Here is a 20,881-nt window from a genome sequence, read left to right on the forward strand (position 1 = left end):
TTAAATCGAGTGCGGTTAATCAACCGACTATTAGACTTCCACTTATTCACACGCGCTCAAATGTATTTCAATAGATGTTAAGACACTGGCATCCCTGTAATAACACGTAAACCAGGGTTATATTTTCCACAAGCCAGCAGCAGAAATGTCACTTTGCTTACTATCAGGGTTATATTCCCCAAAAGCCAGCAACAGCAATGTCACTCTGTGCACTACTTGCCAGTTAGTGAAAATTTAAAACAAATATAATTTTTCAATTTTAAAATCAAAGAAAACTCGTAGAGGTCTAAGACAAATTACGTAATGCCTACTGGAAGGTCGGTTATCGATTTGTATAAGAAAAAGCAGGTATTTTTTCAAATTGAAACCCCTATTGGTAAATTTGGTTAAAAGGAAATTTGATTCCAGTTCGGAGAAAGTCATTGAGCATTGAATCACTATAACCTCTGGAACAAAATTTTAACGAAAAAGTCACACAAACAACAAGTTGTTTTTTAGTTTTTACGATAATCACAATTACAAACCACATTATGTCATTTGTATAGCCGTTCGGTAAATTTTAGATTTACAGAAATTCGCAACGTTATAGAAGCCGTCAAAAACTAGTGTCAACCTGCGTAATTTAATCCGCTACATCAAAAATTTATTGAAGTTATTTTAACAATATTTCGGAATAGGAACTGTTTACTGTTAGTTGGAAGTTAACCAAACTTGAAAATTATTGCATTCAAACGTAAATAATTTCACCTCACAGGTTACATGGGCAACAGTGCATGGTGGAGCAAAATTCCAGATAAAGTAAAATTCTAGTATCCAAAGCTCGGTCGTTATTCATTTCTGGATGACAATTGCTTTTAACGGTCAGCTCCATGTCACCCCTCTCATAAACAGGCTAAGTAACTTTTAAATGTATGAGAAAAATGCTTCAAAAATTACTATTAAGATATATAACTACCCCCTTTCTTGGTAAAAATGGCAAAACAATGTTTTTATCGTTCTGGACAATGATATTTGATGTAAAATTGATGTATTTACAATAAAAGCGAGTTAAATTATATTAATAACAATTTTTAATTTTTTTTCTGGGTAGTGGCTTAATTATTTTTTTATTGCTTTTTAATATGCTGCTAGAGTGTGTAAAAGTTACTTAGTTTGGGTGAAAGCTATCGAGCGTGTATAAAAGTTGACCTATTTTCGCCGTTTCTTTCTCAACGTTTGACATTTCCTAACGTCATGTTTTTTGTTGTGATAAATTTCGTTCCTTCTTTACGACTGCATGTTTGCTTTCGTTTATCGTCCTACACAGTCAGCCTTTTATTAATCAGGTAGCCATAAAGATAAAAATACATCCGCAAGATATAAAAACACTGTTCTACTCAACAGTAAATTATCCAGTCAAAGCGAAGACAATGGCTGACGGTAACAGTTCCGATGAAGATTTTCCCGACGATTGGATCCTGTACGCTAATCGGCCGGAATGGAGTGACGTAGTACCTCTGATGCAGGACGACGGCGAAAATCCGGTAGTCATGATTCAGTATAGTGAAAAATGTTAGTTACCCACGGAAATAAGGTAAAATAGTAACTCTAACGCTATTCTATTCCGCAGTCAATGACGTTTACAGCTATCTGCGAGCGATTATTTCCAAGAAGGAAAAGACAGTCCGTGCCTTGCAACTGACACATGATGCTGCCAAGTTGAACGCGGCTAACTACACGGTCTGGCAATACCGCCGGGACATACTGAAAGCGCTCAACTCCAATCTGTACGACGAGTTGGTCTATATTGAAGGAGTGATCGAGGACAATCCTAAGAACTACCAAGTTTGGCATCACCGCCGGGTAATCGTAGAGTGGCTGAATGATCCTTCGTGGGAACTTGAACTCACCGAGAATATTCTGAACATGGATGCCAAAAACTATCACGCATGGCAGCATAGACAGTGGGCTATTAAAACTTACAAGTTAGTATCCGTCCAATAGACAAACAAGCGCTTTTGAACGTGAGACCATAAACGAACCTTTGGTTATCTTTTATTTACCTTTCAGTTTGTTTGACGACGAGCTGCAGTACGTCGATCGTCTTATCTCCGAGGATATGCGCAACAATTCGGCCTGGAACGAGCGTTTCTTCGTTCTTAAGCACACCGGATTCACTACGGAGGTGCTGGAGCGCGAGATCAACTATGTGATGAATCGTATTCGGTTGATCAAAAACAACGAAAGTCCATGGAACTTCCTGCGTGGGTTGCTGCAGCAAGGGGAAGGCACCATGGGCCAGTTCCCAGAGGTGGTCGAATTTTGCGAGGATTTGTACAACTCCGGGGTACGATCGCCGTATCTATTGGCATTTTTGATTGATCTCTACGAGGAGAAATATTTCGAAACCAGAAAGGCAGGCCAGAATCCGGAGCAGTACCAGGTTAAGGTGCAGGATCTGTGCGAATCGATGGCAAATCAGTATGATCAAATTCGCTGCAAGTACTGGCGGTATATAGCCGATAATTTTCGGAGGAAGATCGAAGAAGAGGCCGACCAGAATGGATTGTAGTTTGTCGGGTTTATAGTTGAAGTAATTATTGAAAGTGATTGGAAGAAAATACATTAAGAAGTCATGATTGACGCTGTCGTAAATTCACACCGAAATCATCAGATTATATTTTAGATATTCGACAAGATAGTGGTTGCCTTTAGAGATGTTTTAGTCTTGCAGTGGTAAGCTGTAACTGATTTCACAAAAACAATCTCATGTATGTTGTAAAAGTTTTTGTGTGAGCTCAATTTTCACACAGCTAGTACCAAAAGCAGTTTTTTGTGTTCTACAGTTGTTTGAATTTGCTACTTGAAAGAATCAAGACATTTTTGCGAGAGCCCATCAGATCACTTATATTGAGAAGGTATTGTGTGTAAGATCTAGTTTATTTTACAATAACCATGTGTCATGTTTTTTTTTTTTCTAGGCCTGGCATTACCAATTCCAGACCTAAGAGGATGTTTGTACCGATTCCTAATTTCTACAACACAGTGACTAACACATTTACATATTAGACTTAGACTCTACGTTATAAACTCGATATCTGGTCACCATGAAACTTCTGGACCATCTTGTCACTAGCACATGAAGTCAATTTCAAAATAAACTACTTGTTTTCTTTACTTACCTTCACTTTTGTAGCAACAGTCCTTCTATTGGTCCAATGTCTAACAAATAGTTGGTGCCCAGATTTGTCGGTCTTGGGCAGTCGTTCTTCAGTCTTCGCGAAAGCCAGTAATTCGTGCATCTGCCTCCACAGCGCACAACAACCTGGAGCGGGGCCTACCCCAGAGTCTACAGCCTCGTTTTATCACCTTAACTATGGCAGCATATTTGTGAACTTGGTACAGCTTGTGATTTATGCTCCATCTATCTCTTAAAATGCACTACATCTCTTAAATCTCAAAAACACCGAGCACTCGTTAATCGGCTTTCTATAGCGTCCATGATTCATGATTCATAACCGTAAAGAAGAACCGGGCGGATCAGCGTTCTATAATTTTATGTGCGAGTCTGCAGGCTACTGGATTTTAGGTCGTAGTCCATAGAAAGTTTTATTTGTATCTGCAACTCGTCGTTCGACTTCGCGGCTCATGTGGTTGTTACATGTCTCGACTACCTTGGTACCCTCCAAGGTATATAAATTTCTCAACCACTTCAAAAATTTCCTTATCTAGCTTCACCGCAGCACCAACACCACGTCCTCTGCCAGCTGCCATGAACTTCGTTTTAGCCTAACCTCGCCGCTTCTCTCAAGGGGCTTATCCCGATTATGTCGATGTCATCAGCAAGCTAAGAAGCATGTGATATTTTGTAACAATGGTGCCGTTTCTTTTCACGATCACGCTTCGTACTGCACCTCCAAAGTAATATTGAACTAGAGGTTTGAGTGCGCCTTCCCATTCGCATGTCATTTGGATCAGCTTAATCAGTTTCCTTGAAAAAACTTTTTCTAGCATTATCTACTCAATCTACTTGACTGAGTCGAACGCCGCCTTGAAAACCACAAACAGATGGCGAGTCAGCAGATTGTATTCCCGGAATTCATCTAGGATCTGTCACAGAGTAAAGATTTGACCCGTCGTGGAGCGTTCCTCTCAAAATCAGGCAGGTATTCATCGTCAAAAGATCGCCAACCGTCTCAATCTCAAGCAGAGATGCCAGATGTTTTTGAAAAATGTCTGCAACTGCTCGAAAAACCGGAAAAATCTGCTTGAAATCTGACAAAAATCTATTCGTGATTCGAAAAAATTTCGCTCGCGCTGGTAAGTCTATAAAAATCTGCACACATTTCGAGAAAAACTGCGCAAATATAAGGAGACTCTGACAAAAATCTGCAGAAACTATGGAAAATTTGTGAATATCTGCAAATCAATAAAAATCTGCACACGGACTCTAAAAATCTGCATTTTGCAGACAAATCTGCACATCTGGTATCCCTGATCTCAAGAGCAGATCATTTTGTACGCAAAGTTTAGCAATGTGATACCTCTATAATTTCTACAGTCGAGTCAATAGCCCTTCTCGTGGATAGGACAAAAGAGGCTTTCCAAACAGTTGTTTGGGTATTCGTTCATCTGTCCAGATTCGTGAAATGATCCGATGGATCTCACTGTGCGGCTCCCCACCAGCTTTGCCGTTTTCAGCTTTCTAACCTAATGTTTTGGTGGCTCCACCACTATTGATTCTATTACTGTTCCCGTTTCGTCCTGATTCTCATACTGTTCCTGTTTCGCTCTTCTCCTTCCTCTCCATTTAGCAGTGCCTGGAGGTCTGCGCTGGCGAGCATTTGCTCGCGCTTCTTCTAATGGTGAACTCGTTTTACGGTAGCTCTATCGTTCCCATGTATCTCCATGTTTTGACGAATAGTAACTGGGAGCATACGACTTCTAGGCCTGACTATTCACGTCAGTCACTCTTTGGCAGTCAGCGTCAAACCAGTCGTTACGCTGTCTCCCACGCATCACCATGCTATTTTTCACAGGCCATCTATAATTTCCACTCTCTCCTCCTGTTGTCAGGGTAAACTGATTGTCACGAAAAATTCTTCTTTCTTCTGGTAAAAATCTGTAACATGAATAAGAATTAAAATGACTGAAAATTCTGAAAACTTTTTCCACGTCCGTTCGTGGCCGCAGCTTACTTAGATTTGTATGATACGAGCCTGAAGTTGGTGAACCGGGATATCTATGGGCCCTGTTACATAAGACGAGTCAAGAGTCACTTCGAAAACTCCGAGTGCTCGCAGGTCCTTCCCAACCATTGTCCACGTCTCAGAACAACCGCTCTAATAAGAGTTTTGTACAAGGTGCACTTTGCGCGGGGACTTAGACATTTTAACCGCAATATTTTATGGAGCCCATAGTGAGCCCGACATCCGCAGATAATTCGTGTCCTCTTCGTGTTGTTCTCAGTCACCATTGAGCCAAGGTACACGAGCTCGTCGACTACCTCACGCTCAGCACCAGCCTCCAGCATGTACTTTGTTTTAAACATATTTATCTTGAATCCAATATTCTATGCTCCACATTTTAGTTTTGTACTGATATGCCACCGCCTCAAATATTCCGCCGACAGTGTCCACGTCATCCGCAAAGCAGCCGATATAACGAAAATCGTGCCTCGCCTTCAACCGCAATATTGAACAGCAGGCAGAAAATACTATCAGCTTGTCGAAGTCCCCTGTGGGATCCAAAAGGGTCGGATAGACCACCCGAAATCCTCACACAACACAGCACATCATCCATCGTAGCCTTTATCATTCTGGTAAGCTTCCAGGGGAAGCCGTTCTCGTCGAGATTTCTCCATAGCGCGATTGATCGTGGCATGAGCGGCTTTGAAGTCGATGAGGAGATGATGCGTAGGGACTCTGTATTCGCGGCATTTTTGGAGGATCTGCCGCATAGCAAAGATCTGGTCCGTCGTGGACCGATCCTCCATGGAGCCAGCCTGGAAACTTGTCACAAATCTGTTGGCTACTGGTGACAGTCGCTGAAAAATTATTTGGGATAATTTTTCCCATCCTTGCACTCCTCGTGTAGGCATTCCCTTGCCCGAGCCCATTTTGAGGGGCTTTTTCCAGCTCGTCCTCTTCTGGCAGTGCAGCTTCGAGAGAAAGCGCGTAGTTTTCGTCGACTTCCGGTTGCTTCATCCGCGCGAGATTATACCTTGGCGGGCAACGGTATCGTATGTTGTTTACAACGGATAGTTTTTGGCATACCTTCACCATACCTAGGTAGTGGTCCGTGTCGATGTTGGCGCCCCGACGTGTTTTGACGTCGATAATGTCTAAAAAGTGCCGACCATCTACCAAAACGTGGTCGACCCTGCACATTCTGGGGTTAACCGGCCACCACCAGATTATCCGCTTCTGCTTCTCACCCATCACTACAGAAGCTGTGCCCAGCTCACGTGTGTCACCACATTGGTAGATGGTGTGTCCTTTCCTATAAGTATGCACCATCGTCCGTTTCCAGCAGACCTCCTGCAAAGCTACGATGTTGAACTTGCGGTTTTTCAATTCTTTGGAAAGTACACGGGTACTTCCTTGGGAATTGAGAGATCGGCAGTTCCATGTTCCGAGTATTCGATCGTTAGTCCATTTTCGTCGCCTGGGGCTTTGCCGATTATTCTGGTACGAATTTTCTGTTATAGCGTTCGTTGTTTTTTGTGCAGGCTTGCGAACACAATCAGGACTTGAACATCACTTAGGGTACTTGTGGTGGCGTTACTCCTGTCGTGGTGAAAAAGGGATGGACGTGAACAAAAAGGAATGCAAAACAATCTCCTTCACGCTTCGCCAAACTGCCGTGGAATTTAATTAAAAGATCAGTTCGATCCCTCTTGATCGGATAGATTCTATACGGGACTTAGGTGTTATACACGTCCCATCTCGTACTCTTCGATACCATGATGCGCTTTGGCTTCCAGCTAACAGAACAAACACATGTTACATGTCCAGGAAACTTCCTTCCAAAGAAAAGCCTAATATGCCCGATTCTGAGTCGTATTAGAACCCGTACTGAATCCATGGCTGGTGTGAGGATCTCTTGTGGGTTGTTATTTCTGGATCTGCCAGCAAAATTGGATGTTTCTGTTCCGTATAATCTTCTTGATGCTTTGGATCTGAGGGTAACTAGATCTACCGTATTCGAGAACAGAATCAGTTACAGTCGAATCCCTTTATAGCGACATAGCAAGAGACTATCGAAATGTCGCAATAGTACGAAGAATTTTTGTATATGTAGAACAGAAGCTACCGTTGAGAATGTCTTTATAGATTTGGCAATGTCGTCATAGAGAGATTCGACTGTACTATTGTCGCAATAAAGAATGACAAATATGAGTTTTGAAATGCCGTTATAGAGGAAGGTCGTAATGGCGAAATGTCGCAATAAAACGAAGAATTTTAGTATACAACTGAGGGGCCTTTCGAAAATGTCGCTTTAGCGAGATTGGTCATTATAAAAAATGTCGTTTGAGAGGAATTCAACTGTATGTTTGTCAAAAGGCAGCACTTAGCTCGGCCATTATATTAGCGAATCCGGTTGTAGGTTGGTGCTTGTAGTTCCACGGTCGAGTCTCCTCTGCTAATTAGCCCCATTCCATACATTAAGTTCGATGTGACAATCACCGATCCTATTTACAGAAATGAGCGACGGGCATCTCGAGGTAGTCTCGCTCCAACAATGATCAAAATATGTAGTCTGGTGGTGAAATATCTAACGGTCAGCCTACAGTGGGCGCTAAAAGCTGAAAGTTTGGTCTAGGGTAACTCCCAAGATTTTTTAGTTGGTTTGTTTTTGGAACAGGAACGCGGTCAAGAGATTTGCCTTTCTTTGGATGTCGGCGAAGATTGGGACTACTATACTGCCGTTCCAAGCATAATTGTCCCAGCGTGCATAAGGTTTCTGTAGAACATGGGACAACTATGCTTGGAACGGCAGTATAGAAGATAGTGACTTCGATCGGCGATATTGCGAAGCCGATGTTTTTGCCAATTTGACAACCGCGTTGACTGCAGTTCGTAGTTTCCGACCTAGAACCGTTGATTTTTAGAGCCAGTCACAATCAGCAAGATGTCATCGGCGTAGAGATGAATCTGAACTCCGTTAGTAACAGCTTGAAAGACCGGTTGCACTGCCACGAAGAATTAAGAGACCGATAGAACAGAGCCTTGTGGGACTCCGTTCTCCAGTGTGTGCATCTGTGATAGTTGCCCTGCTACCGCTACTTGAAACGTACGATTCGATAGGAAGCGTTTCACACGCCTTGGAATTATCTAGCGACGCGATCAAACAGCGTTTACCTCTGTCTGGTAAGTACCGTTCTAACTTCGCGAAATGCGTGTCAGTCCCATGGCAGGATCGGAAGGCATGTTGTCGTCTGTCAAGGCGTCCATTCTGTAGTTAGCCTATTAACCATTCTTTCGAAGACCTTGAATCGAAAGCCCGCTTGTCCACTTTTAGTTGAGTTTGGCTGCAGGTTGTTTCTTTTTTGGTTTTTGGGCTTTGGGCTTTGTTCTTGATGTGTAGGTTGGTTCCCATTGCCGGTGTAGCTGAATGTTGTTTGTTATTGCTGTTGTTTAGTTCAGCAATGGAAAAACAAAAGAAAGGTCGTTGGTGTCCGCTGTATACTGTCGTCTTCTGTATTGTAAGATATCAATGCCGCTGCAGATTCTGGGAACATGACATTCTCCGTACCGTGCTCACCCACTGGCTTCTCGGTTGGGAATGCAGTCGAGGAGATGAAGATTTGACTAGTCTTATCTTTGAGCAACCTAAGTGTTGTTCGCTGCGTTCTACCAATCCCACATGACGACGCCACAAAATATAGGGAACCATATTTCCCTCTACCAAAACTCCGGATCATTTTCAACAAGCTATTTCTGCATTTTCTTCGCATGAGTAAGTGCACCGTCTTCTTGGAAGATAAAAATGACGGGTTGTTGCTGCCTTCTTCATCCACGGGAGAACAACATCCTGCAGAACCTAAAATTTCAGAAAAAAATAAGAACTAAAAACATAATAAATCTTCAAATGGCTAGTAGTTTCTGATTTCTTTTCGATCCACAGCAATCCTTGCTAATATCCATTAATCGCATTCGTTTTTATTCGTAATATTATTTTTATTTCAATAATTGCTAGCATTTATTCATTCATGTTTCTGCTTCTTGTTGCTATTGTAAAGGTGTTTTAAAGTGTTTGTGTGTGTGTTTTGTCTTATTTTTTGTTTTGTTCAATAATCTTATCAATGTATAGTAATAGTTGTCTGCAGGTTGTATGTTTTATTACTACGTTTCTAATTATCTCACTTTTACATTTCTTCCTACTTGGATAGAGAGAACATATTCGTGTTGCAATATATTTGCTGCATCCTTATACACCACTGTTCTGGCGGGAGTAACCTGGGTAATGTTCCATCCACCGTCAATTGGTGGAAAATTATTTTTTCTCGTGCCTACTTCTCTTCTTCCTGCTTTCTGCACCGGAAGCAGCAGCGTTGAGTGAAATGAGCTAATGAATAGTTTCTTTCATGTGCAAAAAACACATACACCCACATATTATACGATAATGCTAAACACAGGAAGGACCCTTGTGTGCGAAGTGAGCTTCTTCTTCCAACAAGAAAGAAAATGATAAGCACCTGCTTGAGGTTCATACCGCCTTACTCGGTTGTTACAGCATTTTAGTGCTTTTATGTTGGTTCTCTCTTCATGCAAAATGGTACTTTACAGCACTGCACTTAAAAATGGCTTGTGTTTATTCTGTTTGAGGATATTACATAATCTTCTCTAGTCCACTTAAAATGCACTAGTAGATAGGGGGATGTTTTACCTGTCCAGTTTACAAATTATTGTTTTCTTGCTTCGTTTAATAATAATCGTTTCTATTCGTGTGTCTGTGTTTTTCCGTTTTTCTTCTAGCGTATAAAGTGTTAAGATACTACTGCTTTAGTTGCTGCAAGGATTGTAAAAACGACTTCCGTTGTAATGTAAAAAAATGGAAAACGGAGATTGTGTATGGGTCGAAGGTCTACATCTCTTTTTTTTTTGTTTGTTTGTGTGACTGTTTACACTTACAAGCTATTACACATAATGACAAAAACGGCGTATTTTTTGCGGGAAAGAAGAAATTAGACAATATTTGTTTCTACATAGTTTATGTTACGCTCAATAGAAAGACCTAAACGCGTCTATATTAAATAATTACAAAGAAAAATAAAACGAGAACGTTGAAACATAGTCGCTCCAAAAATGAGTTTTACGACATAAAAACAAGAAAAACTATAAACATTAGTGTTTCACTTTATTCGTTACTGTGCATCCGCAAAACATCTTTCGATTATCTTCGGTACGCTTGGTTGCAACTAGGTAAACTTTATAGTGGTGTTTTTACTTTGTTGTTGTTATTCAATTCTTGCTTTCTTTTTTTTCTTTTGGGTGTTCTTCGCTATCGTCTAAAAAAACTGTGAAAAGTTATTCAACCTAATCGATAAACACCTGAATTTGATTTCTTTTGATTCCACGTATAGTTTAGATTTTGTCCCCGCACTCTCTCGGTCGCTGGTTACTGCGTGTGTGTCTGTTCTGTTTCCGTACTCACTGTACTGACCGGGGAATTTAGTTGTTCCTCATATATTTATATCGACAATTTACATCATTCTTACAAAACACTGCGCCCATCCAGACGCTTCGCATCCTTCTTCGCTTTCGCACGCGCGCCCACTCTGTTCGCCGTATCGCGTTTTATTGGCTTCTGGCAGGGCTTCCACGGGTTCTATCCCACCCTGCCTCGTGATTGGATCTTTTTATTTTTTTTGTGTTAGTTTTTTGCCACTTTTTGTTTTTGTGTTTCAGTTAAACATTAAAAATATATAATATTTATATAGCAAAAAATAATAATATTCTTATATCTTATGAATGGTAGGGCGCTACGTATATTGCTGGGAATAGACCTTTCCTGTTGCCGATCTCGCCGTTCCACCAGTGCTCATCGGAGCGATCGGTGACGGTGATGACGTCCCCTCGTCGGAAGTCCAGCTCGCCCGATTCCTGCGCGACAAAATCGTACAACGCCTGCACCAGCATCTGCAAGGGGGAAATTAAAATATAACTAAATGTTCTAGCGTTGTTATAGAATATAAAAGAATTTAGAGGTCATTCCAAATTCTTTATATCATTCTCATTTTTTTTTGGTCTAAGATTTGCGGAAACCTGGAAAAGTTTCTGGTTTTATTATTATTTTTCTAGATATTCCAAATAAAAATCTGCGGAATCCAAGAATCCAAGATGATTGAATTTTCAGATTTTAGATTTATTTAATTGGGATTTTAGATTCATCTAATTGTATTTGAGATTTCTCTGCTTCCGCCAAATTTAGTTTTAAACGTCGTATTTCTATATCTTGACCATCAAAAAGTTTTCGTTTCCTAGATTTCTCCGATAGAAAGAATCTCTGCGACTCCAATAACGAAGATTCTGTATATACAAAATATTTCGTGTTTTCTTAGTTAACAGGTTCTTTATTATTTTGTTTCCAAAGAATCTCTTTTCATTCTCATTCTCATTTGCTCAATAGCTCAATCACTCAAAAAAAACCTAATTTGCCAATTCTAAACCTAGATTCCTAAAGTTTTTTTTTATTTTACAATTCCTTATTTTGAGATTACTAGAATCTTGGTCTTGATAAAATATCCTGATAAACGGAATCAAGAAATATCAGCTTTCCAATTTGAAGTAAGCTGATGCTGATCTAACAAAAAGTTAAATGATTCCAGAGCTTTTGAAAACAGAATTGTATAACTCTGTGTGCAATTGAGCTTGCAAATTACTGGGAAATTAATTTAAAAACCCGCAATGTAGGACAGCTCTATGCATAGCTAATCAAAACTCACCTCCTCCGGCACCATGTCGCGCAGTTTGACCTCCTGCGAGCGGGATACGCTGGCGGTCCGATGGTAGTCGACGAGTTCGTTCAGGGAGCTGAATTTGACCACCCAGAGGAAAAATTTGCCCTGTGCATCGCGGAGTACTTTGAAGTGTTGCACCCCATCGGAGCACTTGACCGAGAGGCTGAAATCGCCCGGACTGGACTCGCTGATACGTATCAGGAATGCACCCTCGTGTTTGTTGGATAGGAGTTTCTCGGCGTCCGCTCGGGTGATGCGACCGTAGTACCAACTGACGCAAGCGATGAAACATGAAAAACAAAAAAGCTTAATTAGAATTTTATTCATTTTCTGATCTCATTTAGCCTTGGAGAAAGGCGCTGACGGGTTACGACAACCCAGCGAACCCCCGCCAGCGCTTACTTACTCGTGATTTTTCATTTCTATGTAATTGCTTGGTATCAGTCCTTCTTTCCCGTCCAGCTCCGCTCGATACCAGTTCATATCGTCTTCCATATTTAGAATCTGCCGTTGGAAAGAAAAAGAGAAAAAAAAGTAAACGCGTTAGAAACCCATTGCAAACAGCTGGAGTTTAAGAGTTGGTAAAACTATAACAAGAAAAGTTTTTAATGTTCCTTCGCCTCCGGACGCTTGTCACTTTCTGCAGCAAAACGTACTTGACATCTGCCAGGATACAGTTTAACTTCTCAGGTTTCCAACAGTCATAACCAATTGAATCACACCGTGGAAAGTTTTGTTTTTCGTTGTAACAAGCAGCAAAATTCACCAAGCTAGTTTATTTAGCTACAAAACAGAATCGACTAAAAATATCTTTAAATTCTCATCGGCATGCGTCAAGCCGCAGCCAACGCGAAAAAAAACCCATTCAGTTAGAATGCCAATTGAACATGACACAGTTTCGACTTGCATAATAGTACCCTCCAAACCCAGGTTGAGCGTTCGCGAAACGCGTCATCGATACGTGACTGGCGTTTCAAATTAGTAGCTGCTGCTTGCTACTACACACTCTCCACTTGTTGACCAGATTTGTTGTGGTGGTAAAAAATAACAAGTGAACTTCATAGTCGCATCCGCTGCCAGAACGGCAAACAGCCGAACTGCGACAGGTGTTTCTTGGCCAGTTAACATCCAGAAAAAAGGAGCATCCAGTCCGGAGAAGAAAATGTGTATCAAACAACATCAGACGACACGGAAAACCACCACGGAAAACCACCAAGTACATTATCCTTTCCTTTTAATAATTCATATTTACCGTGGGAATCTCTGCACTCGTTGTAAAATATAAGCAGCAGATAAAAAGGACAGTCAGTCCTTCGGTAGTTTTTTGTTTAAACTAATTTGAAAATAAAATTTCCCTTTTTCGAAAATAGGTCACGTCGAAACAAGCGATAGAGCAAAATCATTTCAAATCGCCTGGAAATACGCGAAAATTTAATTGACCATTTTTGATTTGAATGAAACTTTGCACACGTATTTGGCTCAGCAAACTGAGCATTTTCCACAGATGGAGTGATTTTTTACACCCATGAGTTACATTCTAAAAGGGCGTATGCCTTTTGGCATAGGTTTTATTCGAAGCATTGTAGCCCAGAAACCGTTGGTTGTATGTAAAAACTGTCTGAGAATGAGTTGCAGGGAATTAGAAAAGCATCATAAAAAAATATACACTGCACAAACAAAAATTTTTTTGACAAAAAAAATTAAAAATACACATTAAATTTCAGTTTAAAAAAAAAAGAGTTGAATTTTTTTTTTAATTTTTTTTTAAGAAACTTGACGTTAATACGCAACTTTAAAAAAAAAGTCCAGGATGGAGAAATGAAAAATAATTTTTTTATGGTAGATTAATTTTTTTATGTAAATTCTAATTCAAACATTTTTAAAAATATTTGTATTCTGATGATTTTAAAAGATGCAGAGAGTCTTTTTAAATCAAAAAGCCCTTGGTAGTTAACATTCTAAAGGCATTGGTTTTCGAGTTATTTCTAATTTAAGCTCGAACAATTATTAAAATTTAGGAAAATACACGTTTTTCTTAATTTGTCCATGGTTCTCCAGCAAAAACCATACGTTCATTGGAATGCTTGATCAAAAATATACAATTCATTCTTTGACAACAAAACGATTAGGCGAACGGTTCTCAAGGAAAGAGTTTAATGTTCTAAGTGATATAAATATATATATATATATATATATATATATATATATATATATATATATATATATATATATATATATATATATATATATATATATATATATATATATATATATATATATATATATATATATATATATATATATATAAGAATCAAATATTTATTTTCGAGTTTTATTATCTTAGGAACATATTTTTTTATGACATAGATACTTTACAGAACTAGTTTCACCTTATATTTTATATACATCATAAGTAAATGATTCGTCATCTTTTGAAAACAGCTTCGTTTGTATCTTATTTTCTGAAATCGAAACAAACGAGTGATACTTTTGTGTGTGTTTAGATTTTTTTTAAATATTGCTTCATTCTGTTACTCCTTGTTCATATTCTTCATATGATACCCAACTAAATGACATTTTTGATGAATTTTCTTTATATTCCTGATTAGCCCAATCATACAATTCTTTTGCGCTTGTAATGGGATGTTCATGATCTTTAGCTAAACTTGCATTTCTTGCCATTCGTTTTAATGTGCCACCGATTGCATCGCATGGGCCTTTACCATGAGAAGTCGCAAAAAAATGCCACTCTGCATCGACGTTATATCTTGTTTTGAACTTGCGAAGACTTGCAAAGTTTTTTCTATTTTTGTATTGTGAAGGCAGCTCCATCAGACATTAATATCGCTTTTTTCAACTCTATTGTTGTTTTCAAAAAACTCATAAATTTGGCAATAAACACCTGCCTGAACCGCAACAGTATCATGATGGAGTACTTCCGATATTATGATGAAGCTGATATTCTTAGGTGTTCCAGATTCTAAATAGTAAACAACGAAGGGATGAATGGTGGCTTGACTATTATTCCAATAACTACTTTGAGCGGCATCTTGAAGAACAAATGAATAGTTTTCTGAGAAATCACACACTATAACAACTTCACCATCTTTCAAATTATTTTTTGCTCGCTCATGTAAGTCGACTGTTCAGTCGAATGGAGCAATATTTTCAAAAAATCTCAAATAATAGCTGGCACACAAAAGTATCACTCGTTTGTTCCGATTTCAGAAAATAAGATCCAAACGAAGCTGTTTTTCAAAAGATGACGAATCATTTACTTATGATGTATATGAAATATAAGGTGAAACTAGTTCTGTAAAGTATCTATGTCATAAAAAAATATGTTCCTAAGATAATAAAACTCGAAAATAAATATTTGATTCTTTTATATATTTATATCACTTAGAACATTAAACTCTTTTATTGAGAACCATTCGCCCAATCGTTTTGTTGTCATAGAATGAATTGTATATTTTTGATCAAGCATTCCAATGAACGTATGGTTTGTGCTGGAGAACCATGGACAAATTAAGAAAAACGTGTATTTTCCTAAATTTTAATAATTGTTCGAGCTTAAATTAGAAATAACTCGAAAACCAATGCCTTTAGAATGTTAACTACCAAGAGCTTTTTGATTTAAAATGACTCTCTGCATCTTTTAAAATCATCAGAATACAAATATTTTGAAAAATGTTTGAATTAGAATTTTCATAAAAAAATTAATCTACCATAAAAAAATTATTTTTCATTTCTCCATCCTGGACTTTTTTTTAAAGTTGCGTATTAACGTCAAGTTTCTTAAAAAAAAATAAAAAAAAAATTCAACTCTTTTTTTTTAAATTGAAATTTAATGTTTATTTTTAATTTTTTTTTGGTCAAAAAAATTTTTGTTTGTACAGTGTATATTTTTTTCTATGATGTATTTTTAATTCCCTGCAACTCATTCTCAGACAGTCTTTCTATACAACCAACGGTTTCTGGGCTACAATGCTTCGAATAAAACCTATGCCAAAAGGCATACGCCCTTTTAGAATGTAACTCATGGGTGTAAAAAATCGCTCCATCTGTGGAAAATGCTCAGTTTGCTGAGCCAAATACGTGTGCAAAGTTTCATTCAAATCAAAAATGGTCGATATTCGACCATCGGTGATTTGGCGCGATCTTGCTCGATAGTGGAAAAGTTAATTCCGATGCTATGCGATGCGGAGAGGCAGAAGAGCTTCGAAACCAATTTGAATCTATAATTGAATCCTTTCGGGCGCACTGGTCAAAGTGAAACAAAACAACCGGCTGGCTACAAACAAGCAGGTGTCGTCATCGTAACTATCGTTCTATGGATATTTTGTTATTTGACCTGGAAATGAAAACGATCAACAAAAGGGGAGAAACTTTTTGCTGACAGTTTAACCACTCTGTCACGAAATGGCTCGGTGTAACTGAGACTATTATAACTAACGTCGAGTAGGATATTATAATCTAATATGTCGGAAGTAAAAAATGAATTACAAGTACTAAAATCAATTGATCCCTAACAAAAATAATATTTATTAAAATTGATCTGGAACGAAAGGCAATCATTGTATATAGTATAAAAAATATGGACTTCAAGTCAGCGTACGATTCAGTTAAGTCGAACGAGTTAAGGCAAGTTTTAAATCTCATAAAAACAGGGCGCTCAGAGGATTTCAAATTTCCTCTTTCCGTTTTTCCTGGTTAACAATTTTTCCTTACCCGGTTTGAAAACGCGAAACTGAAAAAAAAATTCAACAACATGATAAAATGCATTTTTGTAAGACTTTCAATTTTATTATTTTTATTTTACTTTTCACACTGGGAATGGGTTAATTCGTTCAGCGAACAGTTATTTGACCGATAAAAAAAAAGAGCACAGGTACAGGTCGGACTCGATTACGCTGACAAACACAGGTTTTGCCCTAGAGCTCAAAGTGGGAAAAATGAAAGATAATAGCCTTTAAACTATTCCTGTGCCCCTGACAAAGATAACCTATCTAGAGGCCTATATGTGTTTTCCGTAAGGGGTAATCTACAAGTTACGTAAGGGCTCATGGGGAGAGGAGGAGTATGCAAACTTCTTACGAATGCTTACGAAGGGAAAATCTTATGTAAGAATAAAAACTCAACAAAAAAAACAAATTTTCAGAACTAAAAAAAATATTCAGTAAAAAAATATCTCGCTAAGATTCTAACAGATGAAACCAGGGGAGGCAGCGAATGCACCCCAGCTTAATGAATATGTACTTAAGTTTGTTTACATGATATGAATTGTATTGGTTAACTTGTTCTGTTTTTTATCAATCAATTTTGGAACGTCCATTAACTACGCAGCGCAAAAATAACTATTTTCTCCTTCTGTATAGATCCTCAAGATTCTTCATGGGTTGCATGACGAATTAGTTATTGGATATCAAACTCAAAAACAAATCATTTGCAATGATTGGTTTAATCGGAAAGATAACTTCCTCGCCTTTTGATTTCTATACATCACGATGTTCCTGGAAAACCCCTTATTGGATGATATTTGGAGATTTTCAGCTGTTTTCCAGACACCAGGAGTCGTCATCTTGGATTTCAAAATGGCATGTGGAGTCCATTTCTGGCATCTGGGTATTATTCTGATTCCAGAAAAAACCGGTATTTTCACTACACTTTACACTTTTTATTCACTTTCACTATTCAATTCTCTCACTTTTCACTTTTCACTTACATATACGTATTTCAACACTTACATAGTGCCGTCGTCAGTGCTTATTTGGATTGTATTTTCAGTATTTTCAGCCTAAGTAACTAGTGAAGTCTGTAGTCAATATTTGGCTGCTGTACATCATCCCGACCATTTAACACTGTTTTCCGGATGTTGAACCACATTTGTATGGCACCCTCTCTTCCAGAGTAGAAGGGGGGCACATTTATCACATACAGGTCGGACTCGATTATCCGGAAACTCGATTATTCGGAATTCGATTATCCGGAATTTTAGACTCGATTATCCGGAATTTTATTTTTTTGATGTCCGTTTTCAATTTTTATTCCGAAATTTTGCTTTTACCATCCCTTCTGGCATATTTGCTATCTTTTAAGTCACTTCCGGCATGTTTGGGACATGTTCGAATTAAGTGGATATAATCAATGCCCAATTTTTTTTTTTGCTTCTCAAGATTTTACCCCTTTTCGCCTCAGAAATAACTTCTGGTTACGCCACTGCATCATACAAGTAAAGTAACGAAAAGAAATATTCATTTTATGTTCGTTAATCGCAAAATTTCAGTAGTTTTTGTGTGATTTGATTATCCGGAAAACTCGATTATCCGGAATGAAAAATGTTTTGATGTTCCGGATAATCGAGTCCGACCATATTCTAATCATATTCTTGCTCCCAAAAACCTCCAAACTTGGTTCCATTTGTTTGATTAGTTCTCAAGTGAAATTAGTGTTCTATTTGTATGAGAGCCCTCCCTTCCAAAGGGGGAACGGTGTCAAACTACCACAGATTTCTCGCTCCCAAAAACCTCCGCTCGCCAATTGGAAAAACGTTAAAGAATGTTGCTAATTTTGTTTAAAAAAACCTTGGCATTTGCATACACTAGTGACATAACAATTATTTTCGGAAAAAATCATTTTTTTCTATATTGTATGTTTTCCAAATAATTCACGGTGCCGTAAAAATAAATGCTGTTCGTACTTTTAAATGAAAAATAAAAAATCGTTTCGATTTTGTACATTTTTTAAGAAAAAACATGAAAAAACGCCGAAAAACAAAAAAAAACTAATTTTTTCACCCACGCCCAAGTCTTTAAGAGACTGCCAGAAACAAGTGAAATTACCTGGGGAAGCTAGTACTAATTCCCGTCTTCCGAGTGAAGACTGTTGTTTTTGCAGCTTTTTGCAGCTTTTCGAGAAATTTTATTTTAAAAAGGGCATTTTTTTATCTAAAATGTCCTAAACCCTATGAAAAAGTTGAAAATTTTCCCAAGGTATGTTCGGCAGAATGATGTATTTTTTAAATATAAAAAAATGTCTACTATGTTGGCCTCTAAAATCACTTCAGAAAAAATTATTTGGTATTTTTCGATTTTTAGAAATTTTAAGGATGCCTGTGTATAAAACTACCTGTATGTGGTCGATTTTCAAGAGATAGAACCAAAGTGTCTTCAGCAAAGTTTTTCTACATAAGATTGTCTACAACTTTGCTGAAGACTTCGTTTTGATTTGATTAGTAAATAAAAAAATAAAATTTTTATCTCACTTTTAGGTGAATTAATCAAAAATTTATTTACATCAAAAGATGCCCCTTAAGATCTACAAAAACTTTGTCGAATACACTGTAGCATTTAAATGGCATTTTTATACTCAAAAGGCTGACGATCATGTTTTTCGCGTTTTAAACTACTGTGCACTCGGTCGAAAAGTGAAACTTTAACCGCTTCAAGATCTCACTTCCCGAAGTTCGATTGAGTTTAAATTTTGCAAAATGACTTTTTTCGAGGAGACGAAACATTTAAGCTAACGGAATTCGAAGGTCAATCAAAAACTTTAGAGCAACGTCTATCTGGATTAACGTCTATCTGGAAATTAGGCGCCTAAATTTGAAAAACTCTAGTAATTCAACCATGGGAAAAATGGTAAGGGTTTGAGCGCTTATACATCAGTCATTTCTTATCAGATTGTCGAGGTTTCAACTTCAACCGAAAGGCTTTTATGGTTGAGTTATTGTAACAAAAACCAACCAATTGGTTGAGATACACTTCTGACAACGATTTGTTTTATTTTACTCGCACTTCTAGTGCACACGCCACAACTTCTGAAAATTTAGCTCTCAGTAGTCACGTATACAAGCTCTAGCACAAGAAATTCAATCTTCATTTTATAAGTGATTATTGCAGCGAGAGAACGGTTGATTCTTACCGGAAACAGCAAAGCAGCTGATCAGACTATTCATTCGATCCCAACGTTCCAGACCAGACAGACCAAGCGGCACCGTAGCACTGCACAGCATTGCTGAATGTGTCCGGACATGTTAGTAATATTGTCCGGATCTGTCGCGTTGCGTTTGCTTTTAGCCATTTGTCCACTGCTAATAACTGTGCGTGTGACGGTGTGTGTATGATCGTTATTGTCTTGTTTGCATGCTTGCAGTATGTGTGAAGAATAACAAGAGAACTGAAACCGTGTCATCCGTGAATGGCAATCCAAAACAATGTTAAATCAAATAAACTTGCCTCTATTGTGTAAAACAACAAAGCATTTTGAAATGCTTTAAATCATAATTCAAGAATTTAATATATTTTTCTGTCACTTGCTAAATTAAATGTTTGCCTTGGCAGTCAAGCTGCGAACAAAGTTTTTGTGATTCGAATACGTATGAAGTGGAGGTGCCAATATAAAAGAGCTTCATCTATTCATGTGTCTCTGGGTTCGCCAAGATCACGGAAAGTGTTCCATGTAACGTGCAGAAAATGTAGTAATTTTTTCAAAATTTTCGCTAATTCATTCAATTCACTTAACCGTTAAGCTCAAACTCATTAAAAGGCAACTTTCGATAACATTAGTTTTTATATAGTAACAAGGAAGAGTCTTGCGGGGGAGGACTTGCTTTTGTACCCCTTAACAATTTCAGCACCAAAAGATTCGGTAATGTACTCTCAAATAAGCGTAAAATTCCAAAAGTACTCATATTATCTGGAATTTGGTCACCAAAAGGCGCCATCTTGAATTCCAAAACGGGCATCTGAAGTTGATTTCCGGTCTCTGAGCATCGTCCTGATTCCAGAAATTGGAAAATACACGGTCATTTTCGGTTTTTTTTTTTCTAGAAACCGGAAGTCGCCCTTTTCGAATCCAAAATGGCGTCTAGTGTCGTTTTCCAGGTTTTGGGTACCATCCCGGTTTTGAAAATACCCATGTTAGGTGGTATTTGAC

The 20,881-nt window shown here is 38.2% G+C and overlaps 2 protein-coding genes across 4 annotated transcripts in view; one reads left to right on the forward strand and one right to left on the reverse strand.

Moving 5' to 3' along the window:
• The first annotated feature begins 1,209 nt into the window (after nucleotides 1-1,209).
• LOC129725395 (protein farnesyltransferase/geranylgeranyltransferase type-1 subunit alpha) lies at nucleotides 1,210-3,156 on the forward strand. Its single transcript, XM_055681182.1, has 5 exons — nucleotides 1,210-1,325; nucleotides 1,384-1,551; nucleotides 1,610-1,964; nucleotides 2,050-2,897; nucleotides 2,961-3,156. Exons 2-4 carry the CDS (start codon nucleotides 1,410-1,412, stop codon nucleotides 2,549-2,551), a joined length of 999 nt encoding a protein of 332 aa, XP_055537157.1. The 5' UTR covers nucleotides 1,210-1,325; nucleotides 1,384-1,409; the 3' UTR covers nucleotides 2,552-2,897; nucleotides 2,961-3,156.
• A 5,962-nt stretch (nucleotides 3,157-9,118) lies between these two features.
• The window catches only part of LOC129722164 (growth factor receptor-bound protein 2), a 79,338-nt gene continuing 67,575 nt past the window's right edge, over nucleotides 9,119-20,881 (reverse strand). For all 3 annotated transcript variants that reach the window (XM_055675430.1, XM_055675429.1, XM_055675431.1), the window contains exons 3-5: nucleotides 12,351-12,448; nucleotides 11,930-12,215; nucleotides 9,119-11,123 (exon numbers count right to left, since the gene is read on the reverse strand). In XM_055675430.1, the coding sequence (XP_055531405.1) occupies nucleotides 10,950-11,123; nucleotides 11,930-12,215; nucleotides 12,351-12,448 (558 nt within the window). In that variant the 3' untranslated portion in view covers nucleotides 9,119-10,949. The remainder of the gene's footprint in view (nucleotides 11,124-11,929; nucleotides 12,216-12,350; nucleotides 12,449-20,881) is intronic.

The sequence above is a fragment of the Wyeomyia smithii genome, chromosome 2 (genome assembly GCF_029784165.1).
Source record: "Wyeomyia smithii strain HCP4-BCI-WySm-NY-G18 chromosome 2, ASM2978416v1, whole genome shotgun sequence".
Lineage (NCBI taxonomy): Eukaryota > Metazoa > Arthropoda > Insecta > Diptera > Culicidae > Wyeomyia > Wyeomyia smithii.